At 30.6% G+C, this 26,070-nt stretch overlaps 1 protein-coding gene and 1 long non-coding RNA gene across 5 annotated transcripts; one reads left to right on the plus strand and one right to left on the minus strand.

Moving 5' to 3' along the window:
* Nucleotides 1-971: 971 nt before the first annotated feature.
* LOC123270467 (RNA/RNP complex-1-interacting phosphatase-like) lies at nucleotides 972-25,863 on the minus strand. 4 transcript variants are annotated; one of them, XM_044736539.1, is made up of 10 exons: nucleotides 25,684-25,863; nucleotides 23,938-24,013; nucleotides 10,562-10,593; nucleotides 10,395-10,482; nucleotides 9,941-10,020; nucleotides 6,564-6,607; nucleotides 2,245-2,352; nucleotides 1,750-2,172; nucleotides 1,132-1,641; nucleotides 972-1,068 (listed from the first exon to the last, which is right to left on the minus strand). In XM_044736539.1, exons 1-10 carry the CDS (start codon nucleotides 25,701-25,703, stop codon nucleotides 1,028-1,030), a joined length of 1,422 nt encoding a protein of 473 aa, XP_044592474.1. In that variant the 5' UTR covers nucleotides 25,704-25,863; the 3' UTR covers nucleotides 972-1,027. The 4 variants fall into 4 exon arrangements, with proteins under 4 accessions (XP_044592474.1, XP_044592470.1, XP_044592471.1 ...); XM_044736535.1 differs by having other exon boundaries at nucleotides 972-1,641; XM_044736536.1 differs by having other exon boundaries at nucleotides 972-1,611; nucleotides 25,684-25,862.
* LOC123270492 lies at nucleotides 17,635-19,088 on the plus strand. The gene is made up of 3 exons (XR_006510609.1): nucleotides 17,635-17,740; nucleotides 17,809-17,922; nucleotides 18,639-19,088. It is a non-coding gene; the product is annotated as an uncharacterized LOC123270492 (long non-coding RNA).
* Nucleotides 25,864-26,070: the final 207 nt, after the last annotated feature.

A 26,070-nucleotide genomic window follows, 5' to 3' on the forward strand; every position in this document is an offset into this window, starting at 1 on the left:
AAGCCTAGACTTGAAAAAAAAAAAACGCTTTTAGACCATTTTTTCAATGATATCGACTAAACTAAGCTTCCGATTGGTTCCAAATTGAATCTGTAGCTTATTTAAAACCTATTTAAGGAAGCTACAAAATTTGGAACGGATCCATAAAGTACTTTTTGATAGAATCCTAAAACTCTAAAGCCGTAATTGTGCTAATCAGACGCCTTAAATAAATTTCTTGACAGACAGGTCTCACAACAAGCTAAAAAAAAATAATAAAATTCGAAAATAAAAAGCCTTTAAGAAATGAATCTGACCATTAATTATTCGTCTTAACAAGACAAGATTCAATGTCAGGCCTAATGATTCACTTAACAATGAACGTGTCCATCTTTGACCTAAGACCTGACCCGAGCCTTGTCAATTACCCATGACAGATTGACGTCTCTAGAGTCAAAAAACTCAGTCAATTACTTACTCCTATCGGTAATACTCAAGAGCTTGGAAGGTCGAGCCGTCGAATAATAACCAATAATTCATTTGAGATTACAAAATTTTGTAATTACCTCCACAAGGATGGAAAAGCCAATCTCAGTGGATAATTAGGCAATATCACGGAGCTAAGTTGTAGAACGTCAACCAGTTTTCTTAGCTTCCCCCCTTAAGCCCCCCCACACTCTCAGCTCGGCATCTCAGCGCATCCCTTCACTCTTTTACGCTCTCCGCTGGCTAGTAATTAGCCGGGAATCTACTTTCATCGCGGATGAGAATCTTTAAGCGAGTAAAATGCCCTCTGATGGTTAATATTAACATTAATTGCTTGCATTGATATCATTTTTTGCAATTTTACCCAAACTAAGCTTCCGATTGGTTCCAAATTTAATACGTACCTTCATTAGGACCTACCAAAAGCACCCACAAAATTTGAAGCCAATCTATAAAGTACTTTTTGATAGAATCCGTTTACAGAAAATAAATAAAAACCACAAAAATTAACCAAAAAATCTTTTATTAAAATTCAATCGATCTAAAAAATTTTCTACAATTATTAATTTTCAAAACGTGATCGCTGTCTCTTCTGATGCATAGCTAAAGGAACAGAACAATTTATATTATCTCCAGGTCTATTATTCAACGTATCATCAAACTTACGTCGCCGACCGCTTCTTCTCTCAGAAAACTCGTCAGTCCTGTCGGGAGCTTGGGTACGCCATTTCTCGGGGATCGGAGGAGGGACAGGGAATTCCCTACTTCTCTCTCTTGGAATAAGTGGAACCGATGATGAAACTGGAGGCATCATAGGTCTGTCAGGTCTTACGTAGTCTGGAATTAAGGTTGGATTTCTTGGTGCTAATAGGTTTCTTCGGGCTCTTAGCACCGCAGTAGGGACATAAAGATCTCTTCGGGAACTTGTCTTAGGTGCATAACCTGGCTCAGGTCTAAGACTGGGCCCATAACCTGGATCAGGTCTAAGACTGGGTCCATAACCTGGATCAGGCTGAGGATTGGGTACATAATCTGGACCAGATCTGGGCCCATAACCTGGTTCAGGTCTAGGACTAGGTCCATAACCTGGTTCAGGTCTAGGGCTAGGTCTATAACCTGGTTCAGGTCTAGGACTAGGTCCATAACCTGGTTCAGGTCTAGGACTAGGTCCATAACCTGGTTCAGGTCTAAGATTAGGTCCATAAGCTGGTTCAGGTCTAGAACTAGGTCCGTAATCTCGACTAGGTCCATAACTTGGACCAGATCTAGAACTGGGTTCATAACCTGGTCCAGATCTAGAACTGGACCCATAACCTGGATCCAAACGTGGACCATCAATCTCTCTGTAACCGTGAAAAAGGGGCTCATAAGGATTTCTGTAGTTTGTTGGGTGGTTCGTTTCGTTTTTTAGCAAGTCATACGGCCGAGGTTCTAAAGAACGTAAGGACAAACTCGGGTTCCGCCAACTGTACAAATTAGCTCGTCTAGGTTCCTCACGATGTCGTTCTGCAAAAACTGGAACTGAAGGAGGCTCATGGTTTCGCCAATTGAGGTCCCTAGAATTGTAATTACGCTTCGAATGCTTAGAGTCCTTACGGATAACGTCCAGCAAGTCTTCGGAGGTGTTGATCTTCTTGTGGCGACAGGCCTTCAAGTCCAAAACGTAGTTTTCACGCTCTATCGAGTGACCACGGGCGTCCTCGAAAGCTGGACAGAGTTTAGGTCAGTTGAGGCTGTTAGAAGGGAGAAGGGGTAATTTTAAGGGGTAAAGAGACTTACCTGTGATCGCCTCGGTGATGTCCCAACCTTGTTGTTGGATCAGGAAACGGCAGACTAGGTAGCCGGTACGGTTTAGTCCGTGGGTGCAGTGGACGCCGATAAGTTCGTCTGGAAACCAAAAAAATTGATTTTTGAATTTGATTTTTTAAAAATAATATTTTTATTTTGAAAGAGTAAGCTGTTGGTAATTATTTATTTAAATTTGAAAGTAATAAGATTGAATTAACAATTATTGAATAACCTATCATTTAAAAAGAAGATGAATATAATTATTCGGAGAATGAATAATAAAAAAGCAGTGAAAGTAATTCAAGAAGTAAGTAGTAGATGTCGAGAAAAAGTTCGTTGTAATCTGAGTCGTCGTTTATTTGCCTTAGGCTGGAGAGGACATTCTTATTATTCCCCTTATATATTATTATTATTATTATTATTATCATATAGTGATACTCATTCCACAGAGCGGTATCTCAAAACGCGAGGTCATCTTGTTGTCGTTGTTGTTTTGCATGTCAGTAATTCATACTTTCATATGTATCACAACTACTATTCTCCTTCTTAAACATTATTCCGAGAACACGTCAGCATCTAATGCATAATCTAGAGCAACTAAATTAATATTGCAATCATTTTTAACTCTAACAGCAGTACCCCGTCCTATCTGTCTCCTTTCTAATTAATCTAATTTCAGATTTCATTTAGATTTACTCTAGCCCACCGTAGTTGTTCGCTTCAATTACACTCCCAAGTACCTTATTTGTCTGTACATATCAAATTTAAAGTTGATTTGAAGCTTAGTAACAAAAAAAGTTAGGGTTTAAGAGAAAAATTTGCAATTTTGGGCGTTTTTATGATTTTTGGGAGGGGGAGGTGTAAAAAAATTACAGTAGGTCAAAATGCGCTTAAAGGAGCATAGGAGGGGTATTAAGGAGGGAGTATATAAAATTTGAAGTTGATTTGAAGCTTAGTTTACTTTTTCGGAGCAAAAATGTTAGTTATCTAAGACGCTAATTTAAGAGTTGGGCTTTTTAATGGTTCTGGAGTGGGGGGAGGGTGTAAAAAAATTATGTTAGGTCAAAATACGTTCAAAGGAGGATAGGAGGGGTCTCAAGGAGAGTGTATACAAAATTTAAAGTCAATCCGAAGGTTAATTAGCTTTTGAGAACGAAAAATGTAAGACCAAAATGGTGTGAGACGCAAATTAAAATTTTTGACGAGTCAATTTCATTCTGTCATTGCATAAATCACTGTAAAATCGTGGACCTTCAGCTGTCGATACTCAATCCTCGAAGATTTAGCTTTAGTTCGAGTAAATTCATTCGATTTAAAAATATTTTTATCGTTTAAAATCGTCGACTACTGAACCTGTAAACCGCCTTCTCATTTTCTTGTGGGTATATATCACTCCAGCACATAAACCGTCCCCTTGGGCATCAGTATTTTCTGCGGTAGCTGACACCTTGACTCACTTGTTTTTATTCGGCTGCATCTAGTGAGCTCGATTAGATTACGCTCAAGATGAAATAAAAAGAAAAAAAGAAGTAACAAAAGTAAGAGCAAGAGCAACAGCATCATGAATAACAATAAGAATAAGAAGTGATTTAAATTCGAACCGGGATTGTTGAGTAATGTGGGAATAACCTGTGCTACTTATCTCAGTGTTTGTCAATTTTTACAAGCCTCGATTTGACCACCCACCGTGTGTTACCAGAATATCGAGAGACAAGTATAGAAAATCAGCGAATACATCTGTCCCGCTGGGAAAGAGCATCCTATCCTGTATCGGCTCTACGGGAGTCGGGTGTACAAAATCGCGGAGGCGGTGTCATCAATTAGCTCCAAGAACGGCATTAATTCAAATCGGCTTTCGATTTAATACTAATTATTTCTATAAACCAACCAGGAATTACCTCAAAAGGACTCATGAGAGAATCCTGTCATTTCACTTTGTTCAAGGAGCAACTGATACTTATGGCGCTTGCTACTGCAGTAGGGGGCACTTAAGAATCTCCTCCGGGTTTCAGGTTCTATTAATATAAGATACTTTACCAACCGGAACGGTTTTATCAAGATAATTCGCTGATTTTATGGAAATTCCCTTTACATTTTTGGTTTATATGACCAAACTACCCCTCAGATTAACTTCAAATTTTATATACACCGTCCTTAACACCCCTCCAATACTCTTTTGAACGCATTTTGACCTATATATCCATAATTTTTTTTTCACCCAACCCCCACTCCAGAACAATAAAAAATTCCAAATCTTAAATTTGGGTCTTAGATTACTTACATTTTTGGTTACCAAAATTAAACTAAGCTTTAGATCAACTTAAAATTTCATATACACCCTCCTTAAGATACCTTATAACACCCTTTGACGGCATTTTGACCTACCATAATTTTTTTACACCCTCCTCCCACCCCAGAACAATTAAAAAGCCCAAATCTTAAATTTGCGTCTTAGATTATTTACATTTTTGGTTATCAAAATTGAACTAAGCTGCCGATCAACTTCAAATTTTATATACACTTTCCTTAAGACACCTCCCACCCTCCTTTGAAGGCATTTTAACCTAACATAATTTTTTTACACCCTCCCCCCACCCCAGAACAATTAAAAAGCCCAAATCTTAAATTTGTGTCTTAGATAACTTACATTTTTGGTTACCAAAAGCAAACTAAGCTTCAAATCAACTTCAAATTTTATATACACCCTTCTTAACACCCCTCCTACCATCCTTGAAAACCATTTCTCTAAACGACGACCCTTCAGTAAGATACAGCGTAATCCCCACAAAACAAGTTCAGATCAGTAAAGCATTGAGCAATCGGTTATTTTATTGTTTGCCTTCAGCAAACATTCTCATTATTTATTTAAATCCTCGTGGAAAGTTGTTTTATTTAAAAGGCAGTTTTTATTGGAGAGTCCTCTGCCTCAGCTAGATACTCGATATTGAGCACGTTGGTCATTGATAAATGCTAAGTGGTGGTCCAACTCCTTCTCCGCTTACTAGTCTCACCATATACATTTTTTTCTCATCCTCATACTACCGCTCATTCTTATTATTATTTCTATTCTCAAGTTGTCTCTTTCGCCGACGAGGAATGCGTTGAGAATAATATAACTCAACTCCTTCACCTTCGCTCATCTCCCGTTTTTTTTTCTTTTTTATTTTTTTCTAAAAATATCCTCTCGAAGTTTATTAATTTTCTAAGGAATTTTGGTGGCAATATAAGGAAAATGGCGATAATTAATAATCATCTTTTTTTTTTTTTTAATCTAATCGATGTGATACATAATAAACGTTAATCGAATAAGGACACCGAGGTGTATTACAAGTAACTTTCTTCTCATGTGTTTGATAAACGGCGTCAGATAATTAACAACTCGCGCGTTTGCTCAGTTGGATACGCGTGGGTGGAGATTTTTTGTTCTTTTTATTCTCTGGGTATTATATATATTATGAGATAAAGAAGTCTAAAGAAGGCGAGATTGTAACGCTAAAAATTTAGAGAAATTTATCTTTTTTCTAGAGAGGGGAACAGGATTCTATCAAAAAGTTCTTTATGGATCATTGTTAAATTTTTTAGGTTCCTGTGGTAGGTACTAAGGAAGCTACAGATTCAATTTGGAACCAATCGGAAGCTTAGTTTAATCAGAATCGATGAAAAAGAATCACTTAAAAAGCATCTTTCTCAAATTTGGATTTTGAGTTTTAGGATTCTATCAAAAAGTACTTGATGCTCCGTTTTAAATTTTGTAGCTTTCTTTAATAGGTTCTAAAGAATTTACAAATTCAATTTGAAACAAATCGGAAGCTCCGTTTAGTCGATATCATTGAAAAAATGGTCTAAAAGCGTTTTTTTTTTTTTTTTTTCAGGTCTAGGTTTGATTTTTAGGATTCTATCAAAAAGTACTTGATGAATTCGTTCCAAATTTGGTAGCTTCCTTTAGTAGGTTTTAAAGAAGCTACAGATCCAATTTGGAACCAATCGGCCAGTTAGATCATTAAAAATTTCCTATTGCGGAATTCTGCAAGCTCAGTCGATCTTAATCGAAAAAAAAGTTAAGAGCGTTAAAGTAACACGTGTTCCCACAACCTGCTGCCCCGAACACATTCTCAAGGGTCCCCTACGCAGTAGCAAACGTCAGGAGTAATGTTTTACTTTCATGTTTCATTCGTGGCAATGTACAACATGACGCTTGCAAAGGTTATAATCGAGTACGAGTAAATTGGAAGTACCAAATAATAAAACCTCACGCTTGTTGCTTGTTTGTAAGTACAGGCACGGTAAAAAGTATATTAAAAATTACTCACCATCTTTGGCGTCTTTGGTAAACTGCTCCATAGCCCGGAAGAATCTAAAAAATAAAAAAAAATTAACAATGATTTTTGTTAGATTTTCGCTTTGGGTAGGAAGAAGTTAATTAGAGCGTCAAATAACCGCGAAATGACGGCGGCTGGTACGCTCAAAGGCTAGTAGGCAACAATATGATTTAGGTTGATTTTGTTGTGAGACTAGGTAGAGATAGAGGCGTCAAAACAGCCTTTTAATAGGCCGACTTGCTTATGACTTATGACGTAGAAAAATCATACGGCGCAAAAATTAAAAAAAAAAAAAGAGGAATTTGTTTTGACCACTGAAGAATCGCCGAGAATGTCAGAAGATAAATTCCGCGGGTTATTTATTGACTCAAGTTAATCCGTTAATAAGCCGTCTATGTATTGACCGGGGTAAAAAATGAGCTGAAAATAAAGGGGATGCACGAGTGGAGAAGCTACCCGTGAATTATTACAAACTCTCTTTATCTTCGGATCTTCTTTACTGCGGGACGAAAACAACTTTTTACGGTTAGTATTGCGGAACCTTTTTTATTTGCCCTTTTGAGAGGTGAAGGATTTTCGACTGTGAGGTCAAAATTTTTTTGAAGGTTTAAGTAGGTTTAGGCTAGGATGGGTGTGTATATTAAATTTGAAGTTGATCTGAAGCTTAGTTTAATTTTGGGAACCAAAAATGTAAGTAGTCTAAGACGCAGATTTAACATTTGAGCTTTTTGATTTTTGGGGCGGTTAAAATTTTATCGTAGATTAAAATGCGTTTAAAGGAGGGTGTGAAGTGTCTTAGGGAAGGTGTATATAAAATTTGAAGTTGATCAGAAGCTTTATTTCATTTTGGTAACCAAAAATGTAAGTAATTTAAGACGCTAATTTAAGATTTGGGTTTTTTCATCGTTTTGGGGTGGGGGGAGGGTGTCAAAAAATTACGGTTGGTCAAAATGCCGTCAAAGAGTGTTATAAGGTATCTTAAGGAGGGTGTATATAAAATTTGAGGTTGATCTGAATCCTAGTTTAATTTTGGTAACCAAAAATGTAAGTGATCTAAGATGCAAATTTAAGATTTGAGCTTTTTAATTGTTTTGAAGTGGGAGGAGGGTGTAAAAAAATTATGGTACGTCAAAATACGCTCAAAGGAGGACAGGAGGTGTCTTAGGGAAGGTCTATATAAAATTTGAAGTTGATCGGCAGCTTAGTTTAATTTTGGTAACCAAAAATGTAAGACTCAAATTTAAGATTTAGGCTTTTTAATTGTCCTGGAGTGGGGGGAGGGTGTAAAAAAATTATGGTAGGTCAAAATGCCTTCAAAGGAAGACTTTGGGACCCAATCTGAAGCTTAGTTTTCATTTGGGAACCAAAATTGTTTAAATACTCAAAATTTTGATATTTCAGCTTCAATTTTCCAAAATTTCGACTCAAAATTATTGAATGAAAATTTATAAGCTTCAAAATCGAGATTATAAACATATAAGTGTATAAAGATGTTCATACGTTGCTTATATAACGTTTCCGTGAAAGTTTTGCCGGAATAATTTAAATGTTTAGCCTCGCGGGTGGGAGAAGTTGAAATAAAATAATAAATGTTCGATAAAATAGAATAAATAAAAAAAAAAAAATAAACATATTACCGAAATGTAAATAATAATAAAAATGCATTTGGTTGATTGATTTATCGTGTGATTATGTGAATGGTTATTGATAAAATAATATAAATATTCAAATTTATACAGTTAAATTAAATATATTCATCGGTAATTTTTCATCTAGGCGGCGCCGCGGCGCTGCGCGTTCCTTCATTTTCTTTTTATTATTATTATACGCATATAAATATTATTTCATTATACGTCGACTATTATTTTCAATATCGATAAATCATTTTTTTTATTGGTCCATTTGTCGCGGTTTTTATTTATATATTAATTCCCTACCGATATTCAACGACCGTTTACGCTATTAACTATTCCAGCAATCATTCAATTAAAATAATTGACTTTAAACTTTTTTTTTTTTTTTTTTTTTTTTTTCTATAAATATTTTTCGCTGAAAAATCTAATGAACTTTTTTTCCGGGGAAATTAACCTTGTTGAAATTCTAAAGCAGCGCGTGGGTGGAAAATAATAAAAAGGTAAAAATGACTTGCGTTTTCACGATCCTCCCGTTCTCCCGGGCATCTGTCACTGTTTTGATGCCTCAGACTGGCAACAAGAGGCGTGTTAACCTTTGCACGGCGCCAAGTAACAACTTACTGGCTCCTTTTTCATTTTATTCTTCGTTAAAACCCACACTAACGATAAATAGTTTGTAAGAACGTAACACGAACGAAGATCCCCGAGAAGTGGTTTCTCTCACGCAACAGCTACATTCATTTTACTGATACTGCCTTTTAATTTTATATTTCGGAGGTTTTCGGCGCTAATTTACTTAAATTTAAGCGGAAAAAATTGAAATTTCAAATTTTTGAACTTTCTCAAAAATATCATTTTTAAGGAAACTAGACGTCAAATTTATTTCAAATTTCGTATATACATTCTTTAAGATACCTAATAACAATCTAGAAGCTTTTTTTGATTAAAAAATTTCTTCATACAAAATCAGAGAAATTTAAATAGCGCACGTGCAAATTAAGATTTTAGACTTTTTACATTTTTGGTTCCTATGACCAAACTACCCCTCAGATCAACTTCAAATTTTGTATACACCTTCCTTAAGACACCTTATAACATCCTTTAACGGCATTTTGACCTACCATAATTTTTTTACACCCTTCCCCCACCCCAGAACAATTAAAAAGCCCAAATCTTAAATTTATCTTAAATTACTAACATTTTTGGTTTCCAAAAGCAAACTAAGCTTCAAATCAACTTCAAATTTTATATACATCCTCTTTAAGACACCTCCTATCCTTCTTTGAGCGCATTTTAACCTACCATAATTTTTTTACACCCTCCCCCCACCCCAGAACAAATAAAAAACCCAAATCTTAAATTTACGTCTAAGATCACTTACATTTTTAGTTACCAAAATTGAACTAAGCTGCCAATTAACTTCAAATTTTATATACACCTTCCTTAAGACACCTCCCATCCTCCTTTAGAGGCATTTTTACCTACGACAAAATTTTGACCGCCCCAAAAATCAAAACTCCCAATTTTAAATTTTATCTCCGATCTCTTACATTTTTGGTTTCTAAAATTAAACTAAGCTTCAGATCAACTTCAAATTTTATATACACACTCATTGTAAGTCCCTTTAAGCTTCTTTGACGGCATTTTGACTTACTTTAATTTTCCCGCTCAAAAATTCCAAAAAACTAGTATTATAGTTCAAATTTAGATTTTAATCAAATAAAAATAACTTACTTGAGAACATCCTGCTGAATTGGAATGCGCTTTCCTTCTACCGGAACTTTCTTGTATATGAGGCCCAGCTTCAATAATTCCTATAACAAAAAAGACTTTCTTCAATCGACCCAAAATTAAAAGACAAATCAACTCAATTAATTAACAAAATTTATAAATTAAACTTTCACGGAAGAAATTAAAAGATAAATCGCCGGTCGACGAAAGACGCATCTAATAAGATCAGATAAAAAAAAAAACAACATGAATAGAATCTAAATTTAAATATTTATCTCGGGTGTTGTTTTTCCGTTTCCTAAAATTGTAATAGAGTTTAATATTTTTCAAAGATCTTAGATTTAAATCTATCTTCTCTAATTAAATTAGAAAAAGGGAAAAGTTAAATAAAATATTTTGAATAATTAATTAGAATTGGTGTTGTGCTTCTACAGTGAATACTAAGAAATATGTTTACCTGCTTATCGTAGTACCGCGTTGTATTTGTGAGGTCTATTATGTATTTAAGGTTCGGCAGCGCCTTCAGAAGTACCTCCGGTGTAAACCTAAAATATTTTAATTTTAAGAAAAGAATATCTTTTTTTTTTTTATTTTATTTATTTTACACAAATAAAAGTAACTTACTGTTGGTGTTCTGGTAAATACCTCGATATCTTCTAAAAAAAAAAAAAAAAAAAAAATTTAGTAGCTAAATTTTGAAAAATTTATTTTGCAAAAAAAAATTAAATTCAAGCCCTGGCATGCAATGCAATTTAAAAAAAAAAGAGGGGGAATTTATGTTGAGACAGAAAAAAAAGTTTAATTGAATGTATTGAATTGGACGATTCTTTATATTTATTTATATTGCTGGAAGTAAATCAGGATTATATATCGACAAAGTAGTCAGTTTGTAACGCATTGTGCGTAAATACGTCCATGGGTATGACAGAACCACTTTCCTGATACAGAATACGGGACCGGAAAAAAAATCTATTGGATAAATGTCAAAGGTTTTTTTTTCGCGTTCATCCTTTATAACAATTTAAATTAAGTACAATGGAGAAATAAATAATATTAATTTATTTGTTGGGATAATAATCATTAAAAAGGTATGGGAAATTGAAAATTTGGCAGGTTATGGGCCCAGGTACGGAATTTTTAGCTAATTTTTTGTGGGGATCTTGGGGACCATACAAGAAGTTAAGTTAGATAGAATCAAGTCAATTGGTCGATTAGTTTCTGAGATATAGTCGTTTAAAAATGGAAAATACGAAAAACGAAAAAAAACTTTTTTTTACTGGGTCGGAATTTTGGGCTGATTTTTTGTGGAGACCTTTGGGACAACATAAGGAGTAAAGTTGGAAAGAATCAAGTTAATCGATCAATTAGATTCTGAGTTATAGTCATTTAAAAATGGAAAATACGAAAAACGAAAAAAAATTTTTTTTTTACTGGGTCGGAATTTTGAGCTGATTTTTTGTGGAGATCTTGGGGACCATATAACAAGTTAAGTTAATGAGAATGGAGTCAATCGATCGATTAGTTTCGTAGTTATAGTAATTTAAAAATAAAAAAATAGGATTTTCTGCAACTTTTTTTTCTCCAGAGAATTTAGTAGAAAAAAAAAGAATTAAAGTTGAATAAATTGAATAAAATAATCTATTAGATAATTAATACAACGTAGAAGTGGGTGTGCATAAATAAAAAATAAAGCATAAAAAAATGTCCGGGTAAATTGAAATTCATATTTTACCACCCTCCTATCGCATCTACAACCTACAACCCCTCGAAAATTTTATAATGGGTGGGCTCTACTAATATTAATAATGGGTTTTAGTAATCCACGGGCCCGATTCGATTGACTGGGCGGTTTGAGATCCTATCTAGCCAACTAACGAAATTTTTTATTTATTTTTTTATTCGTACAACCGAATCCACTCTTGCTTTTACATTTTTGGTCAATATTAATAAATATTATCGTACAGTCGTTGTAATTAAAAGCATTAAAAAATAATTACACGTGCCTTTTTTTACAATTAAAATTTTTTTTTATAATACTGCTATCATCAAAAAAATTAAAAAAAAATCGTGATGATTTCCATCATAAAGAATAAATAATAAAAATATTAACCTATAATTCAATTGACACCTAATAACACGTCTCCTTAAATCCACGGGCACATAAAAACTAAAAAATAAAAAAATAATCATGCATGATAAAAGGAGGCTCTTTTATTTCAACCTTTATATTTATAAATTTTAAAAACTGAGACCTCTTTGACCCGCGGAGTTTCTGCGCCCCAGGAGGTCTTTGCCGCTTTTGCAACAAACATTATCCATTTGTACTTTATTGTGGATGTTAATTCAGATATAGTTCAATAAAACTTTTATGACCTTTTTTTTTTTATTTTATCCACCGGTATAAACACGTAATTTTTTTTTTTAAACAGAGAATAAGGATAATGAGAATTAATCGCGTCCTTTGTTCGAGTAAAGGATCTTGCGCGACCTATTTTTGATTATTTTAGTAATGGAATTATTTTTATGCTCATGACAAATGCAGGTTGTCGTTAAATTTTTTTAGACATGACTAATTAGGGTACCAGTGAATGATTAAATTTTTTTTTTAATTTATAGTCGTGAATTTTAGTTGGTTGATGACATTTTAGATGGTTATTAGTCCGAATTTATTTATTGAGTGGAAGAAAAAATTTTATTAGTGCAAAAAAACGCAGAAATTGTACTTTTTGTATATTTAATTTATTAATGACCATATCTCAGAAACTAATTGATCGATTGACTTGATTCTTTTCAACTTTACTCCTTATATTATCCCAAAGGTCTCCACAAAAAATTAACCAAAAATTTCAACCCAGTAAAAAAAAGTTTTTTTTCGTTTTTCGTATTTTCTATTTTTAAATGACTATATCTCCGAAACTAATCGATCGATTGATTTGATCCTTCGTATCTTAACTTTTTATATTGTCCTCAAGATTCTCACAAAAAATTAGCTTAAAATTCTGGCCTAGTCAAAAAAAGGTTTTTTTTGGTTCGAAAGTTCAAAAATAGTGTTCTATAAAACTTGTATCAGACTTTTGACTTGAAGAGCTCAAAAACCTCATAAATGCAATTTTAAGCGCTTAGATATGGAATTAGCGGAAGTTGCAGGGATGGCCTTTAGGGTCAACCGTTTTCCAGATTTTTTTCTGATAAATGAGCGTTATGAGACGTTCACTTTTCTGATTTTCCAAACTTATATTTTCTCTCCGTGTAGAGTAATAAATTGATAATTCTGTGAAACTTTTTAAAAATTTAATTTATTCAACTCGGGTCATGATTTTCTTACAGTAAATGAAATAAAGGAGAAAAAATTTGATACATGAGTAATTTTTTTTTTAGCTTTATGAAAATGTTAGCGCATCAGAACCAATTTTACATATACAAATAATTTTTAGGACAGTAATAAATTAATTTGTATCAGTTTAATACTTGAATAATCAAAATTTTATACATTTAGAAGTTTACGTCAGAATAACTTTAGAACGGCTGTCTTTATGATAAAAGTGTAAGAGACCTTTTTTGTAGAGCGTTAAATTCTCTACAAGAATATGCTATGGACTTATTTATATGAGGTGCGTATACCAAGCTAGAAAAATAAACAAAAAAAATAATTTTTTTCCCATGTTATTTAAATGGGAAATGGAAAATTAGGGACAGACACCTCTAAATATTAATATTAAGAGCTCCGCTTTGAACAGGTTTCTGTTCTCACCTTCATGCAAGTTTTCAGCCTGTTGTTTCGTTGAAAAAAAAAGTCGCCTAAAATTGACACACCCTAATTGATCGATATAGCCGTTTAAAAGATATTCCGAAAAAACCACTTTCAAAAATGATTTTTTTCTTATTTTTGTTGACATTTTTCAAAATTTCGTAAAATCTATCGGTCCGAATCGGTTCAAATTCTCAGGAACTCTAAGTTTGAGGAAACTCTTTAGAACGCCGTTTAGTACGTTTCGATCGGTTCAGTCATTCAAAAGTTATAAGCGAGTCACATAATCACACACACACACACACACACACACACACACACACACACATACATACAGACATAGTGACAACCTCGCGGGGATAGTCAGTGAAGCTTCCTGTGACCTTCAAACGTCGAGATCTGATGAAAACTCGATTTTTGCAAAACGGGGTGAAAACAATAACTTCTCGATTTTTGAAAATCTTCGATTTTTTTAGCGGGAAGTTAAAAATTTTTCCGATTTTTCGATATTCAAGTCTCGATATCTCGGAAACTAAGCGAGATATCGAAAAATTTTATTTTTTCATTTCGTTTTCTTTCGTCGAGATCTATAAGAATTTGCCTTCAAATCGTGGCGCCGTACAAATCGTAATCATGCCCTATTTTAAAACGTTGATATCTCAGAAACTAATCAATCGATTGACTTGATTATCACTATCTTAACTTCTTTTAGTGTCCTAAAGGACACTATCAATTATCATTATTATTCCATCTTGATAAAGATGTTTAGATAATCTCCACTTATTTATTATCACTGTTATTATTATGATTAATGTGTTTATTATGATTATGGTGTTCTATTATTTTCGTTTCAATGTCATCATTGGTATAATTTATTTATTTATTTTGATTTAATTAATTTTTAAATTACATATGTAACTGTATGCAAAATTTATATTTATATTATATTTGGTTATTATATTCCTTTTGGATACTTTTATTATATTTGGAAATTATACTTATATTATAATTAGAAATTTATTTGCTAATAAGATTATTGTAAATAAAAATGTATTCTGTAGATGACTTTGATGGCCTTGAGGGAGCCCAGGCTCTAAGGTCAAATAAATCACTTTATCTATCTATCTAGCTTAACTTCTTATAATGCCCCGAAGGTTTCCACAAAAAATCAGCTCAAAATTCCAACCCAGTAAAAAAAAGTTTTTTTGCGTTTTTCGTATTTTCTATTTTCAAATGACTATATCTCCGAAACTAATCGATCGATTGATTTGAACCTTCGTAACTTAACTTCTTATATTGTTCCCAAAATTCCTACATAAAATTAGCTTAAAATTCCGGCCCAGTAAAAAAATTTTTTTTTTCGTTTTTCGTATTTTATATTTTTAAACGTTGATATCTCAGAAACTAATCAACCAATTGACTTGATTCTTTCTAATTCAACTTCCTGTATTGTATCGAAGGTTTATGTTTACTCTAAACTCAACTTTTCGGATTTTTTCAATTGAAAAAAAAAAAAAAAAAGAACTTCCAAGGTAATACCCAAACAAACATCTCTAATTCGTGAAATGACCGTCAAATTGACTTCCGCGGTGTAGAATCGTCCGGCCACCTGCTTCTCAGAAACCACCCGACTTATTTGTTTTCTCAACTTTCACTGTGCATTCCCCCGTACCATTCGTTACCCCCAGCGTCTGTTTACAACACAAAGCCGTCCCAAAATTTGTCTACGGAATTTATAGCCTACGCCCTTTATTATTGTTATTATCCGGCATGAGGTCCTTTAGTATTGTGTAAGCGCAATTGACCACGCGTCTGTTCTTTTATTAACGAAACTGGACACAAGTCAAACTGTAAACTTGAATCGGTCTTGGCTATGGAGGAAAAAGAAATAGCGGTTGAGAAAAAAGATCGGAAAAATACCGGCTTGTAAATGTATCCTTAAATCTACTCGCCGGAAACAGCTTCCCATTTTTACACTAAATATATCTCTTTATTTTATTTCATACCCTGTTTTATTGTATCCGTTTTATTATTTTTTTCGGTACTTTGGTGAAGCACCGAAAGACACAAATAAATAACGGATTTTTCTGGATACCTAACAGTTGGGTGAATTACCCGCGATTTACCTGAGACCCGTTTTTTTTTTTTTTTTTTAGAAAAAATTCAGCCCTTTTTAACTTCCCGCTAAGAAAATCGAAGATTTTCAAAAATCGGGAAGTTATTGTTTTCACCCCGTTTTACGAAAATCGAGTTTTCATCAAATCTTGACGTTTCGAGGTCCTAGGAAGCTTCCCTGACTATTCCCGCGATGGTGTCTGTATGTATGTATGTATTTAGATATGTATGTATGTATGTATGTGTGTGTGTGTGTGTGTGGATGTATGTATACCTCTTATAACTTTTGAACGGCTTGACCGATTTGATCGCGGTTGACACCATTCGAAAGGGCTTGATCAAACTTAGATTTTGAATATACTTTAGAACGATTCGGACCGGTAAATTTTGAGAAATCGCAAAAAAACTACAAAAAAAATTTTTTCAAAAGTGATTTTTTTGGAATAACTTTTAAACGGCTTCACCGATCAATTCCAAAAACTAATCAGCTCTTAACATCAAAAAACCACGTCAATCGCCACTAGTTCGGTCAAAATCGGTTGATTCATTCGTGAGTTATCGTTGACGAAAGAAAACCGAAAAGTGTTTTTTCGGAATTACTCCGAAATGTTTTGCTCTATCAATTGAAACTTGAAGATTCTTTATGAAACTTGAAAATCTGCGTCGAATGCCACCAACCGCGTGAAAATCGGTTTATTCATTCAAAAGTTATTGCGATTTGAAAATTCAAAAAATAGTGTTTCATCAAATTTCTATCAAACTTTTGAGCTCAAAGAGCTCAAAAGCATACAAAAGCTATTTTTTGAGCTTGGAGAGCTCAAAATAATACACAAATTGTATTTATGAGCTCGAAGAGCTCAAAAACGTCATAAGTGCAATTTCAAGCGTTTAGGTATAGAATTGGCGGGAAGTTGCAGGGATGTCCTTCAGGGTCAACCGTTTTCTTAATTTTTTTATAAGCTGTTACCAATTTTTCTGGCATACTCTAAATATGTTCTAAAAATATTCTAATAAAAATTGATAATTAATTTATTAAAAAATCTAACTCACTCCAAAAAAGATACCATCAAATTATATTTTATAAATTCCCAAGAATCCACATTTATCTAATTATATTTTTAATACGCTTATCAAAAAAAAAAAACAAAGCATAGATATCTCAAGGCTAGTTAATTTTTATTTGTGTCCAGAATTTTGCCTCGTAGTTTATTAATTACTATCATCTTATTGCTCTACTCTAATTATTATTATTATAATTCTTAGTATCGAGGCCAACGTGACATTTTTTGTAAGTAGGAACTGAGTATAAATATAAGTCACAATTGCTCGGATTAGTATTGAGTAATAATTTGAAATTGTAACAAATTCAATATGTTTCTCAAATTGAGTTTTTTTGTTCTGTTCATTTGTGTGCTATCCCAGGTATTATTTTAATTATAATTAACTATTTAAATTCAATATTTCGCAAATATCGTTAATTTTTGGAAATTTGTAAACGCAATAATTCTTAAACTAATTGGCCGATTTAGATCGGGATGGTGGCAATCAACGTTGTTTTTTAACCTTAAGACTTCTTTAGAATTTCAAATAAATCGGCAAAGCCGTTTTTTAATTATTTCAAAAAAAGTAGTTAGAATTTTCGAATTTGCTGTTTTGGCGAATTGGTGATCATTTTTGACGATAACTCTTGAACTAATAGGCCGATTTAAATCGGGATGGTGGCAATCGACGTTGTTTTACAACCTTAAGGCCCCTTTTGAATTTCAAATAAATCGGCAAAGCACTTTCGGAGTTATTTTGAAAAAATAATCAGAAAAATCACAATTTTTTTATAATTTTAGCACACTTTTGTTGATGCAAATGATCACACCATTTCTGGGAATTTCTTTCGACGAATTGGAGACTGGCAACATGCTCGAGGTGACGCCTGGGACCGCAAGGTATGATAATTGTTTAATTATCAACAATTTAATTGAAATAAAATTATTTTTTTTTTGGATATTTAAAGGCTCACATCTGGCACATTTTCGACAATTCTGACGAACCCCAAGAAACTCTAATCGGCAACTTGAAACGCGGGTTTGGTAACAAGTCATACAGATTGGCTGACAAGATTGACGGCGTAAGTACCTTATCAATTACCAATTTAGCGATTAAGAAGATTCACGGGTGGTAAAATTTTTAAAACTTTCTTCAAATTTGTAAATTCAATCTACGTAGCCTAATAATTAATATAAAAATTAAAAAAAAGTATTCCGGGATATTTAATCAAATAATTAGGTTTTAAACGATTAAAAAAAAATTTAATTTTCATTGAATTTAATTGAAAAAATAATAAGCTAAAGATTAAAACAATAAAAAAAGTAGCTTTCCGAAAGTATTACGAAGATATTTTATATTTTTTATGAAAAATTACTCGGATTAAATATATTACATTATAATAACGTTTATTGTAAAATACCAAATTCTATCACAGCTCATAATTATCTTTTATGATTTTAAATATTAAAAACGTTAATTTATTTATTGAATTTAATTATTATCATAAATTCCAGCTGTAGGATAATAAAAAGCGTCAAAAGAAAATTACTTTTGCTTTTTATTTAAAATAAATATTTTTTAACAGTTAACAAATATTCATTAACCATTAATAAATATTTATTAACTGTTAATAAATATTTATTAAATCTTATGATGCTAAAAAATTATTTATTAACAGTTAATAAAGTTTATTAAATATAAACAAATCCTTCTATCAGTAGATTTTTTACACTAGGAGGGTACTTGGATTTGTTTGATTAATCATAATTAATTAGATTAATAAAATGTTTATTTTAGGTGACTCGACTAGTAAAAGGCATCTTTGGACAAGTAATCGGAAGTATCGTAACTAAAAGCCGGAATGAGAATAAGAAACGAGCATCCCATCCCATTCCAAGTCTAACCACCCCAACAAACCCTCAACCAGCACCTACAGTTCCAACTGGAGGCCCGTACTTCCCAACTACATTTGTTTCAACAAGTTTGACTCCAAGCGCTCAACCTCCAAACATAAATTCAATGTTCAATCCTGAAAACATTCCATTCCCTCCAGGAACGACTGTTAAAGGAGAAATTCCAGCTCCTAGATATAGCATCGGAAAATTGGTGTTCATTGACAATGAAGGAAAGTCTATGGATCTGACTCTTAAACAGGTCGTTGATATTGGAAAGTATTTTGATCGGATGTTGAAAGAGTTTAATTGAATTGTTATGTGATTTCTTTCAATAAATATTATTCACTATCTATTTTTGGAGCTTATTATTATTTATATTATTAAGAAAATAAAAAATGACCTTTCATCTTGAGAACTATTGACATTTTTTAAGATATAAGCTCATTTCGATGATATACTCATCGAGACCTTTCATTTGAGTTCCCACATCAATTTTTCATATATTTATATATATTATATATATGTATATATGAAAAATATATCAAAAATGCATGTGGGTACTCAAATGAAAGCTCTTGATGAGTGTAACATCAAAATGAGCTTATATTTTAAAAACTATCATTGATTAAGAAATGACCTTGTATCTTAGAAATGTATCTTGTCAACTATTGACATTTTTAAAGATATAAACTCATCTTAATGTTACACTCATCAAGACCTTTCATTTGAGTACCCACATCAATTTTTCATATATTTTATATATTTATATATATATATTATATATATGTATATATGAAAAATATATCAAAAATGCAAGTGGGTACTCAAATAAAAGCTCTTGAAGAGTGTAACATCAGGATGAGCTTATATCCTTAAAAAAGTCAATATTTAAGAAAGTACAGTGATATTTATCGAACCGGATCTAAATCGATAAAAAGAAATTTTCTCCAGATAAAAGAACGTTCTCTAATAATTGAAAATTTATTCAAATTACACTTCTATATATTTATTTCCCATCCATAGTGATACCATGGAAATATTTAAAATTCTACCGGATAAATATCTTTGAATTTGATTTTTCATCTACAGTTTACATCCCCAAGCGGTCTTTCTCTACCCAGCGTGTGTTTTTTCCAACAGATTTTTTTGGACTTTACTTTTAACGCAGGCCAGGCGCCAGGGCGTTAAATACACACTTATCACTTTCTATTAAACACATATCCTTTCTTTTCATTTGTTAATAATAAGTACACGGAGAAAAAAGTATTGCTATTACCACAATACAGTATAGTGATGATCCCGATCCCCGCATGACTATACTTTAGATGCGCAAATGCCCAATCTAGTGGATCATGATTATCACGATCGACATGGATTCGGATATTGAGTGTCTATATTGCTATGGTTTATAGATGATTAGTTGTCTTGAATAAAATATTAATTATATTTTATTGCAGATTATTATTTTTTTGGTATATTATTGTTATTAACATAGATACAAATTCCTTTTGTAGCTTGATTAGTTAAAAATTTTTGTGTAGATTATGACAGTCAAGAATTGGGTTAGTTTTAAAAATGTTTAAATAATGACTTACAGCAGTACTGTTGGAATTTATCTCATATGACTTCTTTTTATTTTTACAAATATTATTATTATTAGTCTAGAAATATGTATTATCGAAGTTTTCATTTAAAAGAGGCAAATATTTTTATCATAAGAAAAAAATTTTTAATGGAATTTTTACTCCTTTATTACTGTACATATTTCATACAATAATATATTTTTGTATAAAACAGTATGGGATCAAATCATTTATGCTAAAAAAGACTTGTATGAAAACAAAAATTTTATTTATTTAATACAATATATAATGTACATTGTTTTTCCTTATCAATGCAGTAAAATTATATGCAATAACCACGGGCACAGCATTTATTTCTTTACTAGCCTTCAAAAATCGACACAAGTTTTTCAAGATTTCACTCGAGTAATTTATCAACAACCCTAGTAGAAATGAAATCAAGTTTTTAGCCAGTAACTGGCCAGTTTTACTAGACTTAAACCAGTAACTGGCCAGTGTAATATCAAGTTTCTGTCTAGTAACTGGCCAGTTTTACTAGACTTAAACCAGTAACTGGCCAGTGTAATATCAAGTTTCTGTCTAGTAACTGGCCAGTTTTACTAGAGATCTAACAAAACATTATGGCGGCTTTAGTGAAACTGTCAGTTTCGAATTCTGAGGTTATTAGGCGTTATTAAAATTGTCAAATAAATTCAAAATAATGTTTAATAAACGATATGATATAAAAAAGTTTCATTTATGTGTACATTATAAAATAGATAACATCATTAGACTGATAGACTAATAATAAATCTAACAATAGAATAAGAAAATAATTATTTTGAATTGGAGATTTGTTTTTAATACCCACAGTCGCAATTTATATATTGTGGCATTTTTTTTCACTGCATCCATTTTGAAATATATACTGGAAATTATTTACACGTTAATAAACACTAAGTTTGATTGATTTATACTGTTTTTTAATAATAATAATTACAATAATGATGCGTACAGGTTAACAAAAAAAATAAACAAACACACACACACACACTAGTAAAGATACACTGTCGGTGTAACTAATGTTTATGACTTAGTTGTAGGTGGCGCGATTTCAAGTTTTTACTCGATATCACTGGCCAGTTACTGGTTTATATCCAGTGAAAACTCGATTATTTCTACTAGGGAACCCAATCATCTATATCGCTATTATTATTAATTCACTAATTTATGTAATTATCACTATTTCATCACTAAAATTGTAAACAAATCCACTCGTAAGTTTCAGACTTGGTTATGCGTGGTGGCGCTCAAGGCGTCGTGGATCGTGATAATCACGATCCGTTTCGCCGTAATAAGGAAACGTTTCTTTATGATCACAATACGTTTTGACATATTCACATACCACGGCAAGTGAATATAAGAATCCGAAGTATTGAGTATATCAGGTTATAATATTGTGAAAATGACAATACTGTTTTGAGCTAATCACAATACTACGTTCACGATCCACTGGATCGCTACAATAGCAATACTTTTTTCTCCGTGATAACAAGAATTTTTTTTTTAATACACCTAAATTTTATTTTATAATCTTCAAAAATACTCCATTAATTAAAAAGTTATTTAAAGAAAAAAAATTTAATTTCGCAACAAAATTTTTCTATTGAAATAAAAAAAAATAAAAATCTAGCGGTTTAAATTCTTGACCACCTGCTTAGCCGATTTAAATTTCCTTATCGATTTCCACAAAAACTACCGGCGTGTTACTTTAAAAGACCAACAAGTCGCTAAACGCCTTTGAATTTAGAATAGGCAAGAAAAAAAAAGGGCGTGAAAGGTGTAAATAGACACGGTGATAGTGCACATTTTTATTAAAAAAACTTAATATATTATTTATTTATATTTCTCAAAAGCCTTATCCCAAAATCCCATTCCGTCTTTTGTTTCCATTCCTTTGATGTTTTCAGAAACAAACACTTTTTAAATTATAACCCACTAGTTTAACTACACATATAATATGTTATATATGAGAAGAGGTATAAGTATAATACAGTATATATAAAAAGGATCGTTAATCTTTCAACGATTCACGCAGATCGTTAATATTCCTAATTCTTTTTTTTTTAATATACTTTTGACCTTCTACCTATCTAAAAATACATTTATAATTAATAATCAATGAATTTTTATGTCTAGAACGATTTGATTCGATAAATCGGTTGTTTGATTTTATAAATACCGATGAAAGTTATGAAATAGCCACTTTTTTTTTTTCTTTTTTCAATTATTCAAATGAAATTTTTATAAAAAATCAATTACAATACAAAATTTCCACTAATAATTTTTTTTTTCACATGTAAAATTTTTTTAATCTAATTAAAATTTAAATAGTCAATTTTTGATGATAAGTATTTAGGCTACATTCAAAAATGCCCTATTTCTAGATACATAATTGAGAAATGACCTTTTATCTTGTGAACTATTGACATTATTAAAGATATAAGCTCATCCCGATGTTACACTCAACAAGACTTTTCATTTGAGTACCCACATCAATTTTTCATATACTTATATATATATTATATATACGTATATATGAAAAATATATCAAAAATGCAAGTAGGTACTCAAATAAAAGCTCTTAATGAGTGCAACATCAGGATGAGCTTATATCTTTAAAAATATCAATAATTAAGAAATTACCTTGGATCTTGTCACCTGCTGACCTTTTTAAAGATATAAGCTCATCCTTATGTTACACTCATCAAGACCTTTCATTTGAATACCCACATCAATTTTTCATGTATTTCATATATTTATAAATATTATATATATGTATATATGAAAAATATATAAAAAATGCATGTGGGTACTCAAATGAAAGCTCTTGATGAGTGTAACATCGGAATGAGCTTATATCTCTAAAATATATATTATATATATGTATATTTGAAAAATATATCAAAAATGCATGTGGGTACTCAAATGAAAGCTCTTGATGAGTGTAATATCAGGATGAGCTTATACCTTTGTAAACGTCAATAATTAAGAAAGTACAGTGCAATTTAATAAAAGTCATTATTTTATAAAGCAAAATTTTATTTATTTATTGCAAGGTTGCTAATAATCATTTAATTGCATTAGAATTATTGATTTCTTTTTTTTCATAAATTTTGAACTATTGAATTAATTTTTATAAAATTCTTCCAAACTAAAGAAAAAAAAAAAAACTAAAATTCCTTTAAAATAAAATAAATAAAATTCCGGTCCCAGTTAATTTAACTTATTATTATATTAGGTTTATTTGATTGCGGAAAAATACCGAGAATTAAACGATAATATCTCGGTAATTAAATGAACGTGGGCGTGCGTACCTCGCTGTAGTAATATCCCGGATTTTTTCCGGATTTACACACTTTTGATCAAGATTTACGCGGATCAAGTATTAAATTCCGTAGTTACTTTTAATTATCTATATTAATTTCTTTATTTTTACCCCCAGGACAATTTAATTGCTATAATTAAACCGCGAAGTACTTTAAAGTTAATTATTTTAAATCCCCGCCAGATTTTCAAATTTTTTGAATTTTACGCGCGAAATTTATAGTAATTGTAAATTATTAGATTATTACTCACGTCGGCCAGAGGAACTTTGAACGCGACTATCCTGGTGCCTTTTATCGCGACTCCGCACGGTTTGTAGTCCAGCCATCTAAAAAAAAAAAAAAAAAAAAAAAAATAAAAATATTATTAATTGTTAATTTACAAATAAAATCAATTTATTGCCGCAGGTAGAATTAAATAATTAATTATCGGGTTTATAATTAAAATTCATTGATTTTTAATATAATTTATTGAAGTGAATAATTAAAAATTGAAATTTTAATTTACTGATTTTTGGGATTAAAGTGTGTTTTTTTTTTGGAGTGATTTATAGCTGAGATTTAATTAAATGAATTTTTTAATGACGTAATTTTTTAAGGGGGTACAGTGGCGCTGTCTAGTGGATAAATGGAAAATTTGTGTTGATAAAAAAGATTTTTGTTGGTAAGAAAGAAATTTTTATTAAAATTAATTTAGATATTTAATAATTTTAGGAATTTTTATAATAAATAAATTACTGGATTAAAAATTGAGAAAAAAAAATGGACATTTAAAGAATTTAATAAATTAAAAATGCAATTTTTTAAGAAAAATTTTTCAGAATAAATTTTTTTGTTAAATAAATTTAAAAAATGGTTAAGTGACAGCTTACTTTCATAAGGTGACATTTTTTTAATTTGTAAAATTAAAATTATTTTTTAATTAAGAAATAAAATTAAAAATTGAAATTTTTATTTAAAAAAAAAAAAAATTATTTTTAGTTCTAAATTTTTAATTTGAATTTTTTAATTTAAAATTTTAACTCTAAATTTTTATAATTTTTGTTTTAAATTTAAACTCTTAATTTATAAAAATCAATTTAGCATATAAAATAAAAAATTGAAATTATAAATTAAAAAATAAATTTACTTTTATTCTAAATTTTTATTTTGAATTTTTACTCAAAATTTAAATTTAAATTTTTAACTCGAAATTTTTATAATTTTTCTTTTTAAATTTAGATTTTTAATTTATGATTAATAATTAATTTAGTATATAAAATAAAAAATTGAAATAATAAATTAAAAAATAAATTTATTGTTAATTTTAAATTTTTAATTTTTTAACTTAAAATTTAAATTTAGAATTTTAACTCCAAATTGTTATAATTTTTGCTCTTAAAAATTAATTTAGAAGATATCGAATAATTTTTATAATTTTATTGCAAATAAATTATCGCAAAAAAAAAATTGACGAAGAAATGTTAGAATAATAAAAATGTAATTTTTTAATAAAAATATTTTTGACAAATAAAATTAAAAAATTGTTAATTTTATTATTAAAATTTAACTCTGTACATAATTAAAATTTCAAATTTTAATTATATATTTTACAATAATTTTAAAAATTTATAAAAAATAAATTATAGCAAAAATACAATTTTTTAACATTTATTTTGGCGCAAATTTTTTTGTCAAACAATTTAAAAAAATTCAAGTGTTAACTTTAATTTCATTAATGTCAAAATTTTTATTAAAAAAAATTAACACTGAAAATTTTTCAATTAAAAAAAAAAATCAATATTAATACTCCAAAAGTGAAAATTTTATAAATTTTCACATGGAATTTTTTCCTAAATTTTAATTATAAAAAATTATAAAATGTCAGCTGATTTAAGTATCAAAATTTCTTTTAAGTATTGATAAAAATCACCAATTAACACACAAAAAAAAAGAAATAAAACATAAATAAATAAATAAAAATAACCTCCAAAAATAAAAAACCAAAAAAATTTCCTACCTGTCAGGAATTTTTCCCATTTGAAAATAAAATTTTATTTAATAAAATATTTATTTCACTAATTAATTAATTTACAAAATTCACGTGCAATAAAATAAAACTTAAAATAATAAAATACTGTCACCCGCGTGGAAGAATTTACGAGTCAAAAAATATTACTCCCTCACCGTACACAATATTGTTATTATTATTTAAAATCTACTGACGCGCCACCTAGTAGCAAAAATAATAACTATAAAATTCCAAAATGGCGGCATCTGACAGCCAGCTGTTGAAGTTAATTTTAGTTTTATAGAATATAAATAATAATAATAATAATAATTATTATTATTATTATTATTATTAAGTGTCCCATTCCCAATCGTGGGCGATTCTCTTATAAATAAT

Source organism: Cotesia glomerata, linkage group LG8 (genome assembly GCF_020080835.1).
Source record: "Cotesia glomerata isolate CgM1 linkage group LG8, MPM_Cglom_v2.3, whole genome shotgun sequence".
In the NCBI taxonomy this organism is placed as follows: Eukaryota; Metazoa; Arthropoda; class Insecta; order Hymenoptera; family Braconidae; genus Cotesia; species Cotesia glomerata.